General features: G+C 36.6%; 1 protein-coding gene across 7 annotated transcripts in view; it reads right to left on the reverse strand.

The window, feature by feature from the left end:
- The window catches only part of GOLGB1 (golgin B1), a 90,220-nt gene that overhangs the window by 30,660 nt on the left and 35,870 nt on the right, over positions 1 to 23,690 (reverse strand). For all 7 annotated transcript variants that reach the window (XR_009612328.3, XM_060639849.3, XM_060639846.3 and 4 more), the window contains 5 exons: positions 22,151 to 22,242; positions 15,013 to 15,127; positions 12,511 to 12,584; positions 4,265 to 9,450; positions 1,522 to 3,436 (listed from right to left, as the gene is read on the reverse strand). Coding sequence is in view for 6 of the 7 variants with exons in the window: in XM_060639849.3 (XP_060495832.3) it covers positions 1,522 to 3,436; positions 4,265 to 9,450; positions 12,511 to 12,584; positions 15,013 to 15,127; positions 22,151 to 22,242 (7,382 nt within the window). In the remaining variant the exon portion in view is untranslated. The remainder of the gene's footprint in view (positions 1 to 1,521; positions 3,437 to 4,264; positions 9,451 to 12,510; positions 12,585 to 15,012; positions 15,128 to 22,150; positions 22,243 to 23,690) is intronic.

Below are 23,690 nucleotides of genomic sequence, written 5' to 3' on the forward strand. Positions count from 1 at the left end.
AAGCATTGTGAGGTAGCAAGTTTAGTCCCCAGTGTTTACGATAAGTAGAGCAATTCATTAAACAAAACCTTGTCAATTAAGAATCTAACATAATAGCTTCCAGGAAAAAGATTTTGACTTCGAAGATAATCAAGTCCTGGGTGCTATAAACTACAGCTTTGAGGTATATACTGTCCTGATGAAAACCTTTCACATTTGCATTCTGAAAGCAATGAAAAAAGTTTAAGCTCCTAGGACAAAGTCTGCTGAACTGAAACTATTTTTAAAATATAAACAAATATGTACACATTGTATTGCTGTCAAAACAATAGCTGGAAAGAGGGGCTTTGTTTGGATTACAAAAATGAAAAAATTATCTATAAATGCTAGATATTAAGTGTAATATGAATGAACACATTGTCTACAAAGAAAAAGAAAAATTAGAACAAGTCTTTACAGGTAGGGGAGGGGCGCCTGGGTGGCTCAGTCGGTTGGGCATCTGACTTCAGCTCGGGTCATGATCTCACGGTTCGTGGGTTTGAGCCCCACATCGGGCTCTGTGCTGACAGCTCAGAGCCTGGAGCCTGCTTTGGATTCTGTGTCTCCCTCTCTCTCTGCCCCTTCCCCCACTCATGCTCTCTCTCTCTCTCAAAAATAAACATTAAAAAAAAATTAACAGGTAGGAGAAATGATCTCTTTACTCAGGCTAATCTTAAAAACTAGAATTTTCATATTCTGGACACTGGTCACTTTTTAAAATGGAAAATCCAACCTTTTGAAGCTCAGTTTATTTCCTATTTGGCCTAAGTACATGGCCTTGACAGAGTCAAGAACTGTCATGAAAGTGAAGGCAGTAATGTCACAAAGCAGAACCTGGCTTGGCTCATATAGTTCCAATTTTTGCCTCTGAATCTTGATAACCTGGAAGTTTTTAAGAAAACAGACCTCGATTAAACTACTGGATCCTGCTAAAAGCAGCAAAATTTTAGTATTAGAGATCCTCATTAGCTTTCTCTCAGATTGAAAAAAAGTTGGGTATTAAACTTATTTAAATTAACCATTTTTACATTTAACTTTTTTGTGACAAATTAGGGTTGAGTTATATGTAATTATGAGATGAACTGAATCCTCTCTACCCTTAATTCTACCAGATGACCTATTGCTAAACTGTCACTGTAAGAAGGCACTGAATGATCCCTATACCTTCATTCATTGAACTATGACAAATTCTGGAAATATTTATGTGTGTGTTTAAAATATATAAAACAGCCTCCATCTCTTCATTCTTTTGTAACCAATGGAGAGTTTTGTGCACAGAAAATCTGTAATTGTTTTTAAATGGAATGGCAGATTTAAAGTAATTTAAGTAATGTCTGTGTTTCTCTAAGAGCACACAGAATCTGTGAGATGGATAATACTGTCTCAGAGTTCCCAGATAATATGTATAAGAATGTGCTTATCTTTTTTTCCATGGAGACGAAAATTATAAAGAAAGGCTCAAAAACTCCCAAACAAAGACCAGAAAGAGAACCAGACACTCACTAGTCGGTCTCTGTCATTTTGGAGTGATGACATAGCTTTTTTTAAACTCTGGACTTCAGCTAGGCTGGTCACAGGCTGGGCCGCAGACCTCTGCTTCCCCTCCTCCAACTTGCGGAATTTCTGCAGTTCATTCAACAGGTGATCTCTCTCATTCTGTAGACTGGCCATAGCCTTGGAAAAGGACTGCACTTGACTGTAAGAATCTTCTAGTTGTGAGGACAAGTGAAGCAGTTGCTCATCTTTGGACAAAAGCTGTTGGTTAAGTTTCTCAAGGTGAGGCAAGCTGCTATCCTCAGTGGAGTTCGCTGAAAGGGCAGCTTTAGAAACAAGAGCATCTCTCTCCCTGCTTAAGAGGCCCTGTTCTTCTCTCAGCTGTGCCAGCTCCTCGAGACTGGCCTCGTATTTCCTTTTCAGTTCATCAAGCTCCTCATTGGCATGATCCCTGCTATTTTGTAGGGAGTTCATAGACCTTCCGAAAGACTGGATTTGTGCTGTGAGATCTTTATTTTCTTTGGTGACCATGAGTAATTTCTGTTCCATCTCCACTAGATCTCTTGCTAGCTCTGCCACTCTCTCTTCTGCAGTTTCTGTTTCATTTCGCATTATCCCGGCATCATGGTGAAGATGCTTTAATTCTTTCTTCAGTTTATCTTCAATTTCACCCACTTTCTTGGCAGCTTCCTTCTGAACACAAATCAACTCCTTTTCCAGTTCTGTAATTCTCTTCTGAGAGGAGGAAAGGGTAGTACTTAACTTCTGTACTTCTTCTTCTTTTACTTTTAATTGGGCCTGAAATATCCCTAAAGTTCCTTCTTCTTGCAAGGCTGTCAACTGTTTCTTTAGTTGAGATATAGATGCATTCAAGCTCTCAATCTCTCTAGACAAACTTTGTTTCTCCTCCTCTAGAGCAAGTGAGGACCTCCGCAGATCCTCCTTTGCTTCCTCAGACTCCTTCAGCTTTCCTTCCAATTTAGCACATTCACTTTTTAGCTCCTTATTCTGCTGAAGTTGGGCTTCAAGTAGTTGTTTTTGCTGGCAGTCCTTTCTTGATATCACTTGGTTCAGGTCTTCTCTATACTGGATCAGTTCTGCATCTAATTTGGCATTCTCAGAATTGAGATCATCCATATGACTTCTCAAGCATCGAATTTCTTCTTTAAGCTTGTTATTCTCAGCAGCAGCTTCTTGGATGAGTTGATCTTTTTCCAAGATGACAGAGAGATGTCGCTCTTCCAGCTGTTGGTAGTCGCCTACTATGCGGTCTCGGTCATCCTGGAGAGAAGACATGGATTTAACGAAGGAATTCAACTGAGCCTTCTGCTGCAAGTTTTCCTTCTTGATGGTTTTCAGTGTTTCCATAAGCTGGTTGGTTTTGTCAACAGCTTTTTTGTTCTCCTCTTCTAAGACAATATTCTCCTCTTCCTCCTGGGACAACAGGTTTTCCAATTCTTTAATTTCTTTATTATGTTGCTGATGTAGTTCAGCAACAGCTACTTGGATTGCCTGTTCCTTGGCAGAAAGCAGGCTTATAATCTTCTGCTCCTTCATGCTTATTTCTTCATGCAGCCTACTAGTCAGTTGTCTGGAGGCCTGAAGATCAGTCTCTAGCTGTTCATAACTGAACTTACAATTCTGGATGTCAGCCTCTTGCTGCTTTATGATCCCTTCCAAATTCTCTTTCTTTTCCTTACATTTTTCTAAAGAATTATTTAAATCAGTCGACTGGTCTCTGAGAATCTTAAGTTCTGATTCCAACTTAGCTAATTCATTCTGAGAACTGTGGTACAGATGCCGAGTCTCTTCTAGCTGGGACAAAAGTTCTTTGTTTTCCCCTTGCAGAGTATCACAGACCTTTTGTTGAAGCTGGACCTCTGTCTGGGCCTTGGACTCCCAAATTTGCTTATCATGTTCAAGCCTGGAAAAAAAGAGAGGAGGTCATTAATTACAGATTTCAAGGAAAAACTACCTGATGCCTAAGGAACACATACAACAAGTACTCAGACCTACAAATGAATCAATATTTATGATTCAAGGTGCTCATCCTTTTAATGAAGAGATATTAGTTCTATTGAGTGCTCTGTATCAAAGGTATATTGTACCTAAGGGTATTTCAGTCATAAACTCCCAAATATGTTGCTGATTTTAGTGGCATGACTTTGCACACTCTAGAAAGCAATATTTTCTATTTTGTTTTACTTTGCTCCAGACAAGCTAATGTCTAGCTTCTTAAAGGAATTATCTTGGTGTGACAGACCATGAGGAAACCTGTCTCAGAGCAGAAAAATCCTATTAAAAGTGGAGGAGTACCAAGTGTTAGTTCCTGAGCTTGAAAAGTGATATAAAATTGGTGTTAGAGGAAAAGAACTCTAACAGGTATATGCAGTATGAATTAATGTGAAATATAGGGAAGAGAAAAGAGGAGATCATTTAGGAAGCTAAAGCAGTCATTTGGGAGTACCACAGTAAAAACCCAGACAAAGATAGTGGAAATGAAAACGAAAAGGGAGAAATCAAAGAGATCTCTCAATAGAAAGATGGGAAGAGAAGCAAACATGGATATTTCACCTTAATACTAGTCAAAAATCACTGAAAAAAAAAAAAAAAGAAGTGAGGGAGAATATAGCTTCTAGAGAAGTCTAAGCCAAAATGAGTCCTGTAATATCAAAGGCAATAGAAATAGTTTAAATAGTGACTTTCTTTGCCTTCAGTTACATTTAGAAGAGCATAAAACTTATCCATTTACCTGGAAATGTTGATCTTCAATTCTTCCATGTGGATGGACATCTGCCTAAGCTGATCCTTTAGAACACTGCAATTCTCCTCTTTGAGTCTAATTTCTTCTTCTTTTGTTTGAATAGCATCACTGAATTTCCTCTCCCACTTCTTGGCTTCATCTATTACCCTGTCCCGATCATCCTGGAGGGAAGACATGCTCTTAGTGAAAGCTGCAAGCTGGGCCACAGTACTATCAAGGTTTTCCTGAAGTTGCTTAACTTCCTTGTCTTTCTTGTTCAGAGTAATCTGAACCTCTCCAAATGTCTCTTCCAAGTGGACTTTCTCTCTACGCAAAGCATCCAGTTTCTCTTGCATGTTCTTCTTCTCTTTCAGGTGTTTCTCTTCTACCTGCTCCAGTCTCCGCTCCAGATCTTCATCTTTTTGTTTCATTTGGCTTTTAACTGATTCTTTGTTGGACTGAAGTTCCTTTTTCAACTTGAGATTATCTGCTAGGACCCTTGCTGCTTCACTTTGAGTGTCATCTAGCAGTACTTTGAAGCTAGCCAATTCTGTTTCTGCCTTCTTGCGGTGTTCATTGGCTTGAGCCAGATTTTCTTTGGTTATTTCCAAATCTTTTTGGGACTCTGTTTGAACAAACTCTAGGGCCTTTACAGTTCTCTCCAGAGCACTAATTTTCTCTTGATACCTGATGCAGTCCTTCTGCAGCTGCTTTACTTCTTGTTGTTTTTCTTTTAACAGCTCTTGAAGTTCCTTTGCATGGCTTTTATTGCCAGGTTCCTTCTGAGCACCTTGTATTTTCTCCAAATATTCCTTTCGTATTTCTGATTCCACCTTAGTTTTCTCCTTGACTAACTGCTGCTTTTCTTCTTCCAATTCACTCACACACTTTTTAAGGTTCTGCATTTCGGATTCCAGTAGCTCATTTTTTATTTGGGCATCTGTAACATCCTGATAGTAATTGCCAATGCTTCCATTAAGTTCTGCTAATTGATTCATAAGCCTCTCTTCCAAATCATCTTTCTCTTCTTCTGCTGTCTCCTTTAGCTTGGTAACTCTGGCAAGTTCTTCTTGCATTTGCTGATTTGATAGGTTTATTTTGGTTATTTCTTCCTGAAGTATTTTTAGTTCATCATCCTTTGCTGATATTTGACTCTGTAAGGTACTTCTCTCATTTTCTAAAGTCTGGTTAAATTCTCTTTCTTTCTGCTTCTCTTCCTCTAATTCAGCAATTTTTTCTTTGAGCTGATCAATCTGCTGCAGGCAGTTATTAATTTCATCATTTGAACTGACATTCTCATTTTCATCAGGCTTCTTGGCACTGTTCTCAGATGGAACAGATTCTGAATATTCAGTCCTTGTGCTCATGTTCAGAGAGCTTTGTTCATTAGAATCACCTGGGACAGACTGTGTTGTCCCTTCAAAGATATCCCTTTGGTTATCAGGTTTCTCAGTGGCCTCCAGGCTACCTTGTTTGGATACAGTACCTTCAACCTGATGCTTTAAATCTCGAACCTCTTCACATAGAGAGTCCTTCTCAGTCATTAAAGCCTCAAACTCCTTAGAAAGGGTTTTATACTCTGTTTTGACCCTTTCCAGTTCTTCTTTCAAGTTGGAATTGGAAGAAAGAAGTGCTTCCACATCATCATTCGATGTACCTCCTCCAGAATGTACCTCTGCTCTAAGCCGGTCATTCTCTTCTTCCAATTCTAGGATTTTCTGTTGTTTAGATTTAGCAAACTTTCTCATCTTTTCTTTCATTTCCTCCATTTCCCGTTCAGCTTCCTGTAATTGCTTTTCTGCCTCTTTCTTGTTTGCTTCTGTGCTTCTCAACTTGCCATACAGTTCTTGCTTCTCTTGCCTCACAGTTTCCACGACATGCTGAATCCTTTCTGCCTCATTACTAACATTCTCATATGACTGCAGAAGGATTTCATACTCCTTTTGTAACTCTTTGTGTTTCTCTTGCCACTCAGCGCTTTCTGCAATCTTAGAACATTTCAAAGATTCAATTTCCTTCACTAAGTTTTTCTTGTCTTCAGTAAGATCCTCCAGAGCTAATTTCAGACTTTCACAAGAGCCACTGAGACTTTGATTTTCCATTAAAGATCTGTCCATTTCTGTAATGAGCTTGTCTCTTTCTTCCTGAAGAAGAGCTAACTTTCCTAAGAATGTATCTTTTTCTTTATTTTGAGCAGAAACTTGGCTTTCCACATCTGCCAGAGACTTAGTGAGATGTTCAATGGTTTCTCTGGCCAAAGACAATTCCTCTTGGAGACTTTTGTTTTCTTTTAGTGCTTCTTTTCGGGAAATAAGAGCAGCTTGCAGTTTCCTCTGTATTTGTTGCTTTGCTTTACTTTCTTCCCCAGTCTCCTCTGGTTTTTGCTTCATTTCACAAAGTTCCACCTGCAACTGCTTTATCTTCTCATCATGTTCTTTGGCTTGCATTTCCAGCTGTGTATGGAGAGCCTTGATTAAATCCTCTTGTTCCATTATCTCTGTCTGTACTTTCATAAGCGCCTCTTCTTTCTCACTAAGCTGTCCAGAAAGGTATCTAACTTCTTCTTCCTTTTTGCTTAGGAGTTTCTGCAATTCATCTAGTTCAGGCTGTAATTCTCTTAAATGTTCTAATCCAGCAATTTCTAGCTGACTGCTTTCCAACTTCTGCCTCAGGCTTTCTGCATGGGTTTCAGCCTCATGGGATGCTGTCTTCAGGCTCCGGATTTCCAAATCCTGTTTATTTATCTGCTCTTGTAACTGAAATACCTCTTCTGATTTTTTAGTGAGCTCACTTGTCACAGAACTAATCTTCAATTCCAACTCCTCTTTCTGGGCCTCTATCTCTTTCAGCTGGTTCTTAATCTGGACAACAGAAGTACTGCTCTGCAGAGCATCTGCATCTCTAGGAGAAAGCAAGTCAGATTCTGAAACAGATTGAGCAGGTTGCTGCTCTGTGGCTTTGAATAAAGGTTCTTTTAAACTTTGATTTGGAGGTCCTGGATCCTGCTGGTCGATGCTCAGGAGTTTTCTGTCTACAGACTCCTTTACTTGAATCTGGAGTTGTCTTAGTTGGTCTCCGATGTCCTCATTTTCCTTCCTCTGCTCATCAAATTGATCTCGTAAGTGATTATAATCATCCTTCTGTTGCTTTAGTTCCTCTCTAAGATGTCTTTCTTTTTCTTGTGCCTTCTGTAGAATCGCCTTTCGAGAGGTTAACACCTCTTGTAGTTTCTTTTGAAGTTGCTCCTTTTCTTTTTCAAGGTCCAGCATCTTTTCTTCCAGCTCTGGTTTCCAGTGTTCTCCACTGCCCACACCAGGTGGACTGATGGCCACTGTTTCTTTTACAGGTGCTGCTGAGTCTCCATCACCTACATCCTTGTTACCTGTGGTTAACTTTTGGATAACTGCTTGGTTTTCAATGATTTCTGCTTGCAGCAAATCTATTTTGTTTGTCTTCTCTTGCAGGTTCTGATTCATCTGTTTGATCACAGCCTGTAACTCTTCTTCAGCTGCTACCTTCTCTTCTAAATCCTTCCTTACATGCTCTAGCTCCACCTCTTTCTCAGATATTATCTGTTTTAAAGAAATTTCTATTTCTTGGCACTTAGCAGTCACACATTTTTCTGAGTCTTCTTTGCTTTCTTTGTCTTCTTCCATTTCTCTCTTCTCACTCTCATTGAGTGGGATCTCTTTCGTAGATTCATCTTTCACTTTGGCCAATTCCTCTTCTAATCTACTGACTCTCTGTAGAAGTTCCTTTCTGTTAATAAGAGCTGCCTGGAGCTTTCTCTTTCTCTGTTCACTTTCTTTCTTTACAAGGTCTAATTCATGCTGAAGTTCTTCTTTACTTAGGAGCCCTGCTGGGTTCAGCTCATCATAATTCTGTTTAAGGCCAGAAACAACTTCTTTATCTTCTTCTATCTGCTCTTTTTTTGCCTCTTCAGCCCTGGATAATAAGTTCAACTGTTCTTTAAGAGTCTTAATTTCAATCCCAAGAGAAAACTTCTCCTCATTAAGCTGAACCATTTTCTCAGTCATACTGAAGCTGATTTCCGTCACTTGCTGATCCTTCTCTATGATGGTTTGTCGGAGGGTTTCCACATCTCTTTTTTTCTCTAATAAGAGTTGATCCATTTTTGCTATTTCAAGTTCCTTCTGTGAAAGAGCCTGAGAAAGTTCTTCCATCTTATTTGATATATTCCTTACACATTCTGCGCCTTCAAGAACTTCATTTTCCTTCTTCTCCAGCTGGCTTTGCAGGCTTTTTATCAGTGCACTCTGCTCAGAAAACTGAAGCTGCAAACCATCGAGTTCATTCTGCAAAACTTCAATCTTCACATCTTTAGATTTGGCTTCTATGCTGAGACTGTGGATCTGTTCAGTAAGCAAGTTGTGATGAGTCGTTTGACTTTCATAGTCAAGTCTTCTTTGCCTTTCTGCTTCTGCAAGGCTCACTTCCAGTTGTTGTACCTGAGCCCTCAGTTCCGTTACCACACTAAGTTCCTTCACCTGAGAGAGAAGTTGGTCTCTTTCTTCAGACAAAGCAGTGAATGCACTGTTGGTATTTTCGGCATTTTTCCTAAACTCATCAATCAACTGGATTAGGTTGCTGATTTCTTTAGTTTTCTCATCTAAATTTTCCTCATAGATTTCCTCTGCTTTATGAGAGCTTATCTCGAGCTCCAAAATTTGCCTTTTTAGCCTTTCCAATTCATCCTGGTGACACTGACAAATTCCTGGTACAGCAGAAAGGGATTTATCAACATCATCCTGTTTGGTTGATTTTAATTCCATTTCAGTGTCATTTAAAGATATATCTTCAGATGTTCTATTTTGATGTTTAGTACTCATCTGCTTTTCTTTTTCAAGTGTTGGAAGACTGCTCCCTTCATGTGGCATTGGGGGAAAATGTTGCCCTGTATCTTCAGGCAATACTTTCATGCTAACTGTAAGTATTCCTTCACTTTCTGCCTGCTTCATTTCTTTCTGGTCAGGGACCTCAGCGTCCTCCTCGGCCTTTTTCCCCTGGAGCTGCAGCTTAAGAAATGCAATCTCTTCTTGAGCTTCTTTCATTTCCAGCAATAAAACGGACAGTTCTTTATGTTTCTGAGAAAATGTGTTGTCTAAGACATCCTGTCCACTCTCCTCAGCAGAAGAGCTACTCTTGCCGAGTCCGGTAATATCAACCATGTTGACCTATTTTTTAAAAAAGAAAGGAAAAGCCTCAATCAGATGTCTTATAAGAAAGAGCCTAACTAAAAACTCATATTTCAGGCATTTTTCAAAACCTGAAAATCTCTAGTCCAAACCTCCTTCCATAAAGCTGCTAAATACTTTTAAAATCAGTTATTATTTCCCAAACTGGACCTCTGTGTGAGAGTACCCTGTCAATCCTATATTGAGGTCAAGCCATATTCATAAGACCTATATAGTAGCCTGGAACTCCTTTTCTGGATATCCCGTACTTGGGAAACTTTTTCTTTAGATTAAAATTCCTATTTGTTTCTCTTGAGAATTGCTTAAAAATAAAAAGAAAAGCAGGAAATGCATTAAATTTTGCTTGATCCCACACCAAAAAGGAAGTTATGAGATCCTTTTTCCTAAACTATCCGTTGAAATGGGAAATATTACATAAGATAGCCATTACCACCAGATAAGTGGATCATTAAACAAGTAGGTTGAGATAAACTACCATAATCAAATAACCAAAAAGAAGTTCCACTGAGGGGTGGGTATGAAATTACAGACTTGTCTGACAAAATATTAACCATTATTATTACAAAGATAGCTGTGTTAGACTGCTTAATCCATATACATTGTTTCTATAATTGTCTTCCTAGGAAACAAAATCAGTGAATCTCCTGGTAAATTTCATTAGAACTTTACTAAATTGAGTTTGGAGACAGTGTACACAATGAAATCTCCACCTTTGCCAACAGCACCATTTTTTTTCCCCCGAAAAAAATTCCAATTTGATAGGAGGGAAAAATCCCCACAGGACTGTCAAATAATGTAGTGGCCAAGAGTACAAGCTCTGCAATCCAACTGAGTTCACATCTTAGCTCTGCCATTTACTAGCAAAAGCTGGCACACAGTAAGTATCCAATGAATATTAGCTACTATGTTGGTAACATTCTCAGCCATTGAATAAGAAAAAATATTCATCACTTTAAAATTATTATTTCAAGAAAGGTTATAATTTTTCATAAGCATTATTTTTAATCATTTAAAATTCTCTGCTGTCTGCATTATTCATAATCAAATTTCTGGAGATTAACACTGGACAGAGTATTTAAGCACATGGAAAAAGCTCCTTTTATAATTTCTTCAGGTCACATGCTTATTTATCCATCCCTATATACACTAAAGACCTGATATAGTCAAGACATCACTTTCTGCCAGAAGACCTCAATATAATTCCTTTTTTGTTCTCTCTCTCGGCCTAAGTATATTTGTTTCCTCTTCTCCATCATGCCAGTTCACTCACTCTCTTCCTTCCCTTGGTCACACCCTCTGCTGCTCTCCATGAGATCTACTAAGTTCAATCAACTTTTTGGCTCAGGTGAAAAATCAATGTTATCCCTAAGATATATACCCAATGTTATACCGGAGAACTTTGTTTTTTCCAGCCACTCTCATTACTTTTTCTGCTAATACTAGCCTTTCCCTTTCAGCTGAGCTTACACTTTCTATGCACCTTTTCTACTCACTTTCTCTTACCCCAAAGGATTATCTTAGGCACCCTTCCTTTTGCAATTTCTTTGTGTGTGTGTGTGTGTGTTTTTTCCCCTTTCTTTTCCCTTGTTCTCTGTTTTTGTGTTCTCCCTTCTGGTATTGTTTTTCTTTTTCTTTTTTTTTTAATGTTTTTATTTATTTTTGAGACAGAGAGAGAGAGAGAGAGAGAGCATGAGCAGGGAGGGGCAGAGAGAGAGGGAGTCACAGAATCCGAAGCAGGCTCCAGGCTCCGAGGTGTCAGCACAGAGCCCAACATGGGGCACGAACTCACGGACTGTGAGATCATGACCTGAGCTGAAGTCAGACGCTTAACTGACTGTGCCACCCAGGAGCCCCTGTTTTTCTTTTTCTTAAGAAATTAGCATCTTTCTTACCTGTTCCTCTTTTTTGATCTAAGTTGTCTTGTTTTCACTAGATACTACTGCTAAGCATCTTAAAACATTAAGCACCTGCTTGGCCAAACACGACTCATTTTTACTCTGTCAGTATCCAAATAATGCTATAACTTTCAAATTTTAGTTTCCTTTTGCCAAGTTTGTGAACAGCACATCAGCAGTCCCATAAAAAAATACTAAATATAAGTATAATGGTTAATTTTATTGTCAACTTTGCTAAAGCATAGTACCCAGATACGTGGTCAAACATTATTCTAGAATTATTCTACATGTGTCTGTGAAGGTATTTTTTAGGTGAAATAAACATTTAAATCAGTAGGCTTTGATTACCCTCCACAATGTAAGTGGGCCTCATCTAATCAGTTGAGGCCTTAACCAAAAAAAAAAAAAAAAAAAAAAAAAAAAGACTGACACCTCCAAACAGAGGGAATTCTGCCACCAGACTGCCTTTAGACTCGAACTGTAACTCTTCCCTCGGTCTCTACCCTGCTGGCCTACCCTCTAGATTTTGGATTTGCTAGCTCCCACAATTGCATGAACTAATTCCCTTAAAATAAATCTCTCTCTCTACATATATACACACTCCCTATTTTGTTTCTCTGAAGAACTCTAATATAATTAAGCAGACACTTCTATTAAGAAGTTACATTATTCTTCAAGGCCACTTATGACTCTATCACTGACTTCTTAAAACAACAGAATATTTAGGAATCACACATTCTTATAAGTAATTTCAGGTTATAAAAAGCACCATTCTTCAAAAATACTCTTTTTAATATAATCCTAAATGAAACTATGCCAATTTAGTGGAGGGGAACTAGAGATTTTATCTAATCTCCTCACTGAGAAACTTTTCCGAGATGGGCAAAGAAGTTGAGATAAATAATAACCCAGTATGAGAAAGGAATTATCAAATCCCAAACAAATGGCTACTATACTTGTATTCTGGTTCAGGACAAATAAAAAAAAAAAATCCAATATTTTGATATAAATGAGACCAAATGGGAAATAATAACCATTATAACTTTCTCTGTCAACATTAGAAAGTTGCTGAAATGTTTAGGTTTGAAGCTAACTTCTCTTGATCTAGTTCACATTCTGGTTATTTTAAGAACATATCACTTACCTCACTGACTTCTCTATCTGCCTCTCCACTTCTATTCTGAGCCTCCAGGAGAGTAATCTGAGAAGACAGTTTTTCTGAAAGTCACAAAATAAATATCCTTAGATGATTTATGTAGAGTGTTTGAGAAAACAGAGACATGATTGTGTGTGAGGCTATTTGAGATGCATGATATAATCCAAGAGGAAAGAAATAAACAAAATAGTTTTGGGAAGATAAAAGGCTTATTTTATCAAAAAGAAATGGCAAGAGAAGACGTGATATAAGACAGAATGGTGGGGAAAAAGACAGAATGGTTCTAGGTGATGATAGTTAATCTGAATGAAGTATATAAATAGTGGAGGGCTTTAGAGGAGAAGGATGCCAGAGCATGTGAAGAGTAGCAGCTATTTCTGTGGCACAATTTGGGACTTCTAGGGTAATAAATTTGCCTTGATTTATCCATAACCCTACTGTGTTCATAATATACATCTTACATTCATACAGCACTTAAAGGTCTTCAATGTTCTTTCACATATGTTTATAAAGACATCAAATTTTAGCACTAGAACACAGCTATCTAATCTCTTCAATGACCATATAAAGAAACATTGAAATGACATGACCTACAGCTAGTTCACAGAGAGCTGGGATCATAATCCAATCTTCTAAGTTCTACCCCATGTTCTATTTTGATACATATATCTAAAAAGGGTAGTAGTACTTTGGAGGATAAAAACACTGAGTATTAACATGCCCCCAAGAAGTTTATACACTTTCTGAGAAGCTAAGACAGATATGTTAAAGGTAAAAAAAGCATTTTATACTACATCTAAATGTCTTAACATGACCTACATGGGCTCTCATGAGTTGACCCCACCTATTCTACAACCTTTTCTTCTGCACTGGCCTTTTTTTGCTCACTCTCCTCCCAAAATACTGGCTTTATTTCTGTCTGCAAACATATCAAGTTTATTCAGATTTCATGGTATTTGCACTGCTTTTTTCTCTGCTTGGAATGCTTCTTGCTTGGCCTTTTTGAATGGCTGTCCCCTTTTCTTCATTCAGGTTTCAAGTTCTCAGAGAGGCCTACCCTAATGACTCTAATGTTGCTTTCCTCTCTCCCCAGGCATACTTGCAGTTATCTATTTTATTTTTATCCTAATACTTATCATGTTCTGAAATTTTCTTATTTATATATCTGTTCATGGCCTATCTTCCCCTGTAATGTGTTAGGCAAGTTATCACAGCAACTAGATTACTGCTTGGCACATAGAATAGGTACCACAGAAATCTGCTAAATGAATGAATGACAATTCATGAAACAAATGAATTTGAGACAGTATATAATGTGTTCAGACATCTCACAAGATTATTTGAGGAAGAGGTACAGTGGTAGAAATGGAAGTGCAAAAGGGGAGTTGAATAGAATATGACACATAAAGCAAAGGTAACCTAAAACCAAACACAAAAACTAATACAGAAAACCTTAAGGGCAGTGATCCTTGCAGGAAAAAGCAAAGAGAATGGAACTTGTGTAACACCTCTAAACTATAATGAGCTATATGACAGTGATAGGCACTGTTTGCAAAACTGCAAAATAAGCATCATGGATAAAGTCTCAAAGAAGTGCTTTAAGTGGGTTGATTAATGAGCTGAATTTGTGGTGTTCTTTATATATTAGCAATGGTGGGAATAGTCTAATACAGATATATAATCCCCAGCTAAGTAGAACTGAAAAATGGTTAATGTGGAAATACTGTCTCTAGAGTTTAAGAAAGGTACAAACTTGGGGCACCTGGGTGGCTCAGTTGGTTAAGCATCCAACTTCAGCTCAGGTTATGATTACACAGTTCGTGAGTTCAAGCCCCTTGTTGACAGCTCAGAGCCTGGAGCCTGCTTCAGATTCTGTGTCTCCCTCTCTCTCTCTGCCCCTCCCCCACTAGGGCTCTGTCTCTCTCTCTTTCTCAAAAGTAAATAAACATTAAAAAAAATAAAAAGAAATGGTACAAACTTTACTTGGTAAAGTACCCTAGTTGAGGTCTGAAAGATGAGTAAGAATTAGCCTGACTAAAGGAAAGGGATAGGGTTGTAAGTAGTATATAGCATGAGCAAAACTCAAAATGTTTTCTACTTTTGGACCTTTATTTTACACTGATCTCTGTTACTTCATCCCCAAAATGTATTACCGGGAATACCCTTTCTCTCATCATTTTGCCTCTTTAAAAATTCATCCTCTTATTAAGGTCCTATTCAAGCCATGCTCCTGAAAAGATCCCTTGACCACTCCAAAATACTGATATCCTACAGCATTTACATCCCATAATGTAAAATGTTATACTTACATAAACACGGGTATGATGCTCTAATTGTTCATTGTGTATTAGTCCTATCTTTAATAACCACCAGCTGTGCTAAGATCATTGTCATCGAATCAGAAAATCTACATGTTATACATGTATAGTGATAAAAGTAGAAGCATGTGGGTTGAGAAGACAGAGAATTATGGTTTTCATTTATACGTACCATTCTCAGCTTTCAGCTCCTCCAGCTCTATAGAACTAAGGAGCAAAGCTCTCTTTTCATTCTCTAGTTCTATCACTTTCTTCTGCAAAAAGGCAATATTCTCCTCAGTGACTACCTAAAATGTAGAAAGACAACAAATCAATGATTCTCAGTGAAAAACCCTCACATAATGCCCAGATAGCCTCTGGCATTTTTGTCTTCTAAAAGTTCTCCAGCCACGAAAATACTTTAAATATGGCATCTACGTATTTGCCTAGCTCATCTTTAAAGTAATGCTTTTTATCAGAAGATAGAAAAATTTTCACACAAACTTCTAGTTCATTGGCTTTCAAATTTAAGAATAGGCACTGGATTACAAAGACAGAAATCTCAAGTCTATTGCACAAGAAAAAACATTTTCAGGTCCATAAGTAACATTACCAAGTTTGCTTAATGCCACTTGATAACCAGATCACTCTCTTGTAGGAGACTAAACATGAAGAAGAACAGGGACAAAAGTTAATATATAATCTTTAAAAAGAAGAAGAGCCATAACTGTTTTTTTTTTTTTTCCCAAGGATAATAAAAATTATCTTGTGCTTCATTTATGCATCCATATTGGTTTCGTTTTCCTAGTGAGGCAAATATCTCATTAGGACACATCTTTAGTTGTCTGTCATTTTATACAGGTTTTTCTTCGCCAAGGGGATTTTCTATACAATTCTTCATAAAAGTGTAGGATTTTTAAGCCTTGATAGTCTTTACAGCCTACTCAGCCCCAAATCTTCACTTAATGTTTAAAGAAATGGCAAGAGATGAGTTTAAGGATTCTATGACTTATTCTAAGGGAAGTTCCCGGTTTGCATTACAAGGAGCAAGTAAAACACTGACAGAAAAGCCTCAGAATGAGATCTTGAAAAACAAGGAAACAGACTTTGGGGCAAACACACCTGCCAGAGTGTGAGAGGGAAATCAATGAAAGAAGAAAAAATGAATTATCAAATCCCAAATAAGAAAAAACGGTACAGCTAAATCCAATCGTATCAATAATTACATTAAATGGACACTAAACACTCTAATTATAAAGTAGAGATTATGAGAAGAAATAAAAGAGCATAACCAAACTTTATGCTGCTTTTAAGACATTCACTTTTTTTTTTTTGAAATTTATTGTCAAATTGGTTTCCATACAACACCCAGTGCTCATCCCAAAAGGTGCCCTCCTCAATACCCATCACCCACCCCCCCCTCCCTCCCACCCCCCATCAACCCTCAGTTTGTTCTCAGTTTTTAAGAGTCTCTTATGCTCTGGCTCTCTCCCACTCTAACCTCTTTTTTTTTTTTTTTTTTTTTTTTTTTTTTACTTCCCCTCCCCCATGGGTTTCTGTTAAGTTTCTCAGGATCCACATAAGAGTGAAAACATATGATATCTGTCTTTCTCTGTATGGCTTATTTCACTTAGCATAACACTCTCCAGTTCCATCCATGTTGCTACAAAGGACCATATTTCATTCTTTCTCACTGCCACGTAGTACTCCATTGTGTATATAAACCACAATTTCTTTATCCATGCATCAGTTGACGGACATTTAGGCTCTTTCCATAATTTGGCTATTGTTGAGAGTGCTGCTATAAACATTGGGGTACAAGTGCCCCTATGCATCAGTACTCCTGTATCCCTTGGGTAAATTCCTAGCAGTGCTACTGCTGGGTCATAGGGTAGGTAAGACATTCACTTTAAAGAAAGAGTAACTTGAAAGTAAAAGAATAGAAAAGAATGTACTATACAAACAGTAAACATCAGAAGACTAGAGTTCTTTCATTAATATCAGATAAAAAAAGAACTTCAAGTAAGGAAATGTTACTAGAGATAGAGTAACATTTTATAAATGAAATAAGGAACATTTCCTCAGAAGACATAAAATCATAAATGTAAAGGTAATTAATAATAGAAATTCAAATTACGAAGAAGCAAAAAATGACAATTAAAAGGAAAAATAGACAATTCCAGAATCCAATAACTACAGAATATACATCCTTTACAAGTGCACAAGGTATGATCACCAAGAAAGACCACAGGCTGTATCATAAAACAAGTCTCTAAAAAATGTCAAAGGATTTTAAATCATATACAGCATATTATCTGATCACAATGAAATCCAATTACAAATCAATAATAATAAAATATCTAGAAATAAAACCAAATTTCTAGATATTAAACAACACACTTCTAAATAATCCACAAAGAAGAAATCGCAAGGAAAATGAACAATAAAAAATATATCAAACTATGGACTTTGAGAGAATTGTGTAACTTTAAATGAAAAATGCTTATATGAGGGAAAAAAACTTAAACCTTTGATATAAAGTTCTACCTTGAGAGGTTAGCAAAAGAACAACAAAGTAAAACCAATTAGTAGAAAGAAATACCAGAAAGCAACAATCAATGAAAGTGAAAACAGACCAGTAACAGAGAAAATCAACAAAGCCAAAGCTAGTTCTTTGAAAAGATTTAAAAAAAATAAGAAGTGGAATAATTGCTAGTAACACTGCTCAGGAAAACAAAGCATAAATTGAGGGAATTTTGATCAAAGGATACACACTTGCAGTGAGAAGATGAACAAATTCTGTCCTGGAGAGCTAATTTACAGCACTGTAATACACAGTTAATGATACTGTATCACATACTTGAAAGTTGCTGAGAGACTAGATCTTCAATATTCTTACCACAAAACAGAAGTGATAATTATGTGACATGATGGAGGTGTTAGCTAAGGCTAAGGTAATCATACTGTAAAATATAAATGAATCAAATCAATACTTTGTACACCTCAAACTTATACAATGATGTATCAATTATATCTCAGTTTTTAAAAAACAATAGGGACTGGGGTGAGGGTGAGTGCCACTAAAAAGCTATGGGCATTAAAAGGATAAAGAGGGAATATTATAACCAACAATATGACAAAAACTAAACATCTTCAATGAAATGGGCACAATCTCAACAACAATAACAAAAAAACCCAAACTGACATAAGATGAAAAAAATCTTATTAGCATTATACCTGTAAAAGAAATTCAATTTCTTTCTTTCTTTTACAATTTTAGATTCAGTCTCACTGTTGAATTCTTTCAGACATTTAATACCAATCTTAAACTCTCAGAAAATAAAAAGGAACACTTTCAAGCTTGTCTTATGAGGCCAGCACAATCTTAATATCAAAATCTGACAAAGATATTATAAAACAAAGAGAAAATTATAGACTGATATCCTTCATGAATATGGATACCAAATCCTTCACAAAATAGTAGCAAATCAAATTCAGTAATGTATTAAAGGGATAATACTTCATGACCAAGTGGGATTTATCCCAACAACACAAGGTTGGTTTAATATTAAAATACTGTACCACATTAACAGAATATAAAAGAAAATCCATATGTGCATTTAGAAAAATGCAGAAAAAGCATTTGACAAAATTCAATGCCAATTCTCAGAAAACTAGAAATAGAGGGGAATGTCCTCAATCCAGTAAAGGACATTTATTGAAAACCTAAAGTTAATGGTAAGCATAGCTAATGGTAAAATATGGAACATTTTCCCATAAGATCAGGAACAATGCAAGAATCTCACCACTTTATGAAATAGTGTAATGAAAATGAAGGTCCTAGCTATTGCATAAAAAAAAGAAAGACATAAAGATTAGAAAGAAGTAAAAGTCATCTTTATTTGGAGATGACATGACGGTTTACTTAGAAAATCCAAGGAATCTATAAAAAGAGACTAGAACTAATAAAATGAATATTTGTCAAGTTCAGATAATATAAAGTTACTAAGCAAAATTCAATTGTACATTTACATATTAGCAGCAAACAGCTGGAAACTGAAATTAGAATAATTCCATCTACAATAGCATCAACAGGCATTAACTACTTTGGAATAAACTTTTAAATGTGCACAGCCCCTCCAATGAAAACTATAAAACATCATGAAGGAAATTAAAGAAGATAAAAATAAGTGGGAAAATATACTACATTAGCTCATGGATTGATAAGTTCAGTAGTGTTAAGATGTCAATTCTCCCTAAATTGATCTATAGATTCAACACAGTGCCAACTCAAAATCCCACCGAGCTTTCTTTCGTTTTTTTTTTTTTTTAATACAATTTGAGAACACAGACTATATACTTTCTGTGGATATGTACCTGTAATAAAGCGATCTTGAATAGAAGAACAAAATCAAAAGACTTATACTACTTGACTTCAAGACTAACTACACTCTACAGTAGTAAAGACAGTGTGTTACTGGCCTAAGGACTGACAAATAGATCAAGACAACAGAATACTAAGTTCAGAAATGGACCTAGTAATCATTTGATTTTCAACAAATATACCAAAGAAATCCAATGAGGAAAGTAAAGTCTTTTCAAGAAATAGTGCTGAAACAACTGGACATCTATATGGGGGAAAAAAATAAGCCTTGACCCTTACCTTACACTACACACAAAAATTCTGAGGTTCAGAGACTTAACTGGGAAGGCTAAAACCGTAAAGCTTGTGGAAGAAAACAAGACAAAAACTTCACGACTTGGCATTAAGCAAAGGTTTCATAGTTAGGGCACAGAAAATTATAACAATAAAAAAAAATTGATAAATAACAGGTTTCATCAAAATTATAAAATGTCTACTAGTTAAAAGACATGAAGAATATGAGTAGGAGGCAAGCCACTGTGTGGGAGAAAATAGTCACGAAACAGATTTGAAAATAAATTGGCATTCAGAATATATAAAGAATCCCTACTACTTGATAATAAAAAGACAAAGAACTTCAATTTTTTTTTTTTTTTAATTTTTTTTTTCAACGTTTTTTATTTATTATTTTTTGGGACAGAGAGAGACAGAGCATGAACGGGGGAGGGGCAGAGAGAGAGGGAGACACAGAATCGGAAACAGGCTCCAGGCTCCGAGCCATCAGCCCAGAGCCTGACGCGGGGCTCGAACTCACAGACCGCGAGATCGTGACCTGGATGAAGTCGGACGCTTAACCGACTGCGCCACCCAGGCGCCCCAGAACTTCAATTTTTAAATGGGGGAATAACTTGAAAAGACACTTGATCAAAATAAGATATATAAAGCCAGGAATCTCAAGAAAAAATGTTCAATATCATTTTTCATCAAGGAAATGTAAATTAAAACCAAGCACCCATTAAAATGGCTAACATTTTTTAAATTGACAATATCAAATCTTGGAAAAGATGTGGGACAACTAGAACTCTCATATATTTTAGATGGCAATGTAAAATAATACAACCACTTTGGGAAATGATTCGGCAGTTTCTTATAAAGCTAAATACATACGCTATGGCCCAGCAATTCCTCAACTAGTATTTACTGAAGATAAATGTCCTCACAAATACCTGTACAAGAATGTTTATAGCAGCTTAATTCATAATGGCCAAAGCCCAGGAAATCATCAACAGGAAATTACAGCACAGTCATGCAAAAGGAAAATGCAATATATTCACAAAATTAAGTACTTCTCAGCAATATAAAAAGTACAGTATGATATATGCAGCAATATGGATGAATCTCAAAACAGGCTGAGTGTAAGAAACTTTACACAAAAGAGCACATATATTTACATGACTCTGGAAAACAGGCAAAATTAATCTGTGGTGAAAAAACAGAACATTGGTCATCTCTAGAAGGTTAGGATGTGATTGGCTTCAAAAAGGTATGAGAATACTTCGTGGGCAGATAGTGATATATCTTGATAGGGATTTGGGGTAACAGTAGTGTATGCATTTGACAAAACTCAATGAATGGTACATTTAATATTTATACATTTCATGTTTCTAAATCTTACTTCAAAAGAAAAAAACTATAAATAAATATTAAAATCTAGTCAATGATATGCATGTTGGAATATTTAGAGAAAAATGTATCTACAACTTCCTGTGAAATACATAAAAAATTAAGATGAAGTAGTGGATGGATAAATGGATAGATGTTTTATAAAGCAAATACAGTAAGATGTTTTGTTTTGTTTTGTTTTGCTTGTTTTTTAGTAAAATGTTGATAGAACCCAGATAGTGGATATAGAGGTATTCACTATCATATTCTTTAAATTTTTTGAAATTATTGAAAAATGTCTTTAAACATTAGAGGGAAAAGTTGTGATTTTGAGAACAGAAGAGATTGGAAAGCTAGATGCTAGAAGCCAGGAAACAAAAATTTTTATCAGTGTACAGTACTGCCCAGGGACCATGGAACTCTTGCTGGTCAATATGTTTGTCAGTTTGGAAGGGTATAGCTTATAATGGAGATGAATGAATCCAGTTATCCCAGCTTGGCACTAGCCAATTAAGAGCATCAAACTAACTATCCTTGTTCTGATAATCATGCTCCATAACAGCCTTATGATGATTACAATCTAGCTTCTCACAGAGATTTTTACAGAAGGAAAAGAGAATATATGGGCCAATCAACAGCTAATTGGCAATTAAAGTTTCTACTGTTACTTAATGAGAGCATTATGATTTCTATAATAGACTTAAACATCTGGTTAGATGAAATTGTGTACATTAAAGCTGATCAAATCTCAGTCTACCAAAAACAAAATTGACTTCTCAGCTGATAAAAGGGATTATAAAATCAAAAATAATGATTTATTTCCAAATCAGAATTCTAAGACCTTAGAATCAGAAAGGCTCCTGAGATCATGGTACTTATTATCTATTATTTCCTCATTAATCACTGTTCAGACATAAATTAATGGCTTTCATGATTCCTTTCAAATGAAATCACCTCCAAAAAAGCATTTTATCAGGGCGCCTGGGTGGCTCAGTTGGTTAAGTGTCTGACTCTTGGTTTCAGCTCAGGTCATGATCTCACAATTTCTTGAGTTTGAGCCCCATATCGGCCTCTGCACTGACAGTGTGGAGCTTGCTTGGGATTCTCCCTTTCTCTCTGCTCTTCCCCTGCTCACACCCTCTCTGTCTCTCTCAAAATAAATAAATATTTTTTTTTAAAAAAGCATCTTATCAGGCAGAAGAGACAGAAAGTTTATACTACTTTCTGGAATAAATTCTCATTAGAGCACTCAAGTATAGATATAGCAAAGACAGATCATATTCGTAAGAAGTAAACATTTAATTACCTGTGTATCCTCAGTATAAACATCTGGGAGAGAAGTCTGAGACGCTGCTTCTTGTTGTTGCAAGGTTGGTCTGCTTAGCAATTTGACTTGCTCTAAGGAAAGGAAAATAAGTAAATAAAAATGATTTCTGATGCAAGTCTGAAACTTGGTAAATTGTTATCTTCTAGAGATATACCACATGCTGCTTACTCCAGTTATCTTTTTTTAAATATTTTTTTTTAATGTTTATTTACTTCTGAGACAGATGGAGCATGAGTGGGGGAGGGGCAGAGATAGAGGGAGACACAGAATCCAAAGCAGGCTCCAGGCTCAGAGCTGTCAGCACAGAGCCCAACACGGGGCTCAAAGTCACAGACCATGAGATCATGACCTGAGCCGAAGTCAGTCACTCAACCGACTGAGCCACCCAGGCACCCCTTACTCCAGTTATCTTAATTAAAATTATGCCAATGTCATGTTTTAACTGTTCACATGCTCTGAAGGACCAAAAGGCATCTCCATAAACCACTTCCTTAAAAGGTAAAATAAAACAGGATTAGAATTTTTTACAAAGTCATTTTTCCTTAACCCCTTGCAAATGCCTTTAGTATTTTTAAATTTTATTTTCTTCACTCTACACTGAATCATTATGAATCCCACCAAGATAATATGGCACAACTCTGCACATAAATATGGTCCAGTTAAGAGGACAGTGTGCTCATGTAACACACTGTTCCCATGTAATGCCTCTCAAGGCTTTCTGGTTAATGTTCAACTCCTCAATACAGATCTTCAGCTTAAGTTTTTCTAAAATCTTTCCTTCAAATGTATGCCAATCTCTTCAAATTAAATTAGAAGCATGTATTACTTTAATAATAAAACTTTTTTAAAAAGTAAGTTTTCATTAGGCCTTCTTAAAGGATAAAGATTTTCCTTAAAAAGAACTTTTTACCTTTAAGAAAAGCATTCAGATCCATCTTTAGAAGTAAGGATGATTCCACACCATTCAGTTTCCCTACCTATGTACCTAGATCTAGCCTGAGTTTCCCAAAAATTAATTCAAATCCTACTCATTTATTGGGTAAAAATAACAACACAAGAAACAACAGGTGTCAATGAGGATGTGGAGAAAGGGGAATCCTCTTACACTGTTGGTGGGAATGCAGACTGGTGCAGCCACTCTGGAAAATAGTATGGAGGTTCCTCAAAGAGTTAAAAATAGAACTACCCTATGATCGAGCAGTTGCACTACTAGGTATTTACCCAAAGGATACAAAAATCGTATTCGAAGGGATTCATGCACCCCAGTGTTTATAGCAACATTATCAACAACAGCCAAACTATGGAAAGAGCCCAAATGTCCATCGACTGATGAATGGATAAAGAAGATGTGGCATATAGACACAATGGAATATTATTCAGCCATCAAAAAGAACAAAATCTTGCCATTTGCAACAATGTGGACGGAACTAGAGTGTATTATGCTAGTGAAATAAGTCAGTCAGAGAAAGACAAATACCATCTGATTTCACACATATGTGGAATTTAAGAAACAAAACAG

The sequence above is a fragment of the Panthera onca genome, chromosome C2 (genome assembly GCF_046562875.1).
Source record: "Panthera onca isolate mPanOnc1 chromosome C2, mPanOnc1 haplotype 2, whole genome shotgun sequence".
Taxonomy (NCBI): Eukaryota; Metazoa; Chordata; class Mammalia; order Carnivora; family Felidae; genus Panthera; species Panthera onca.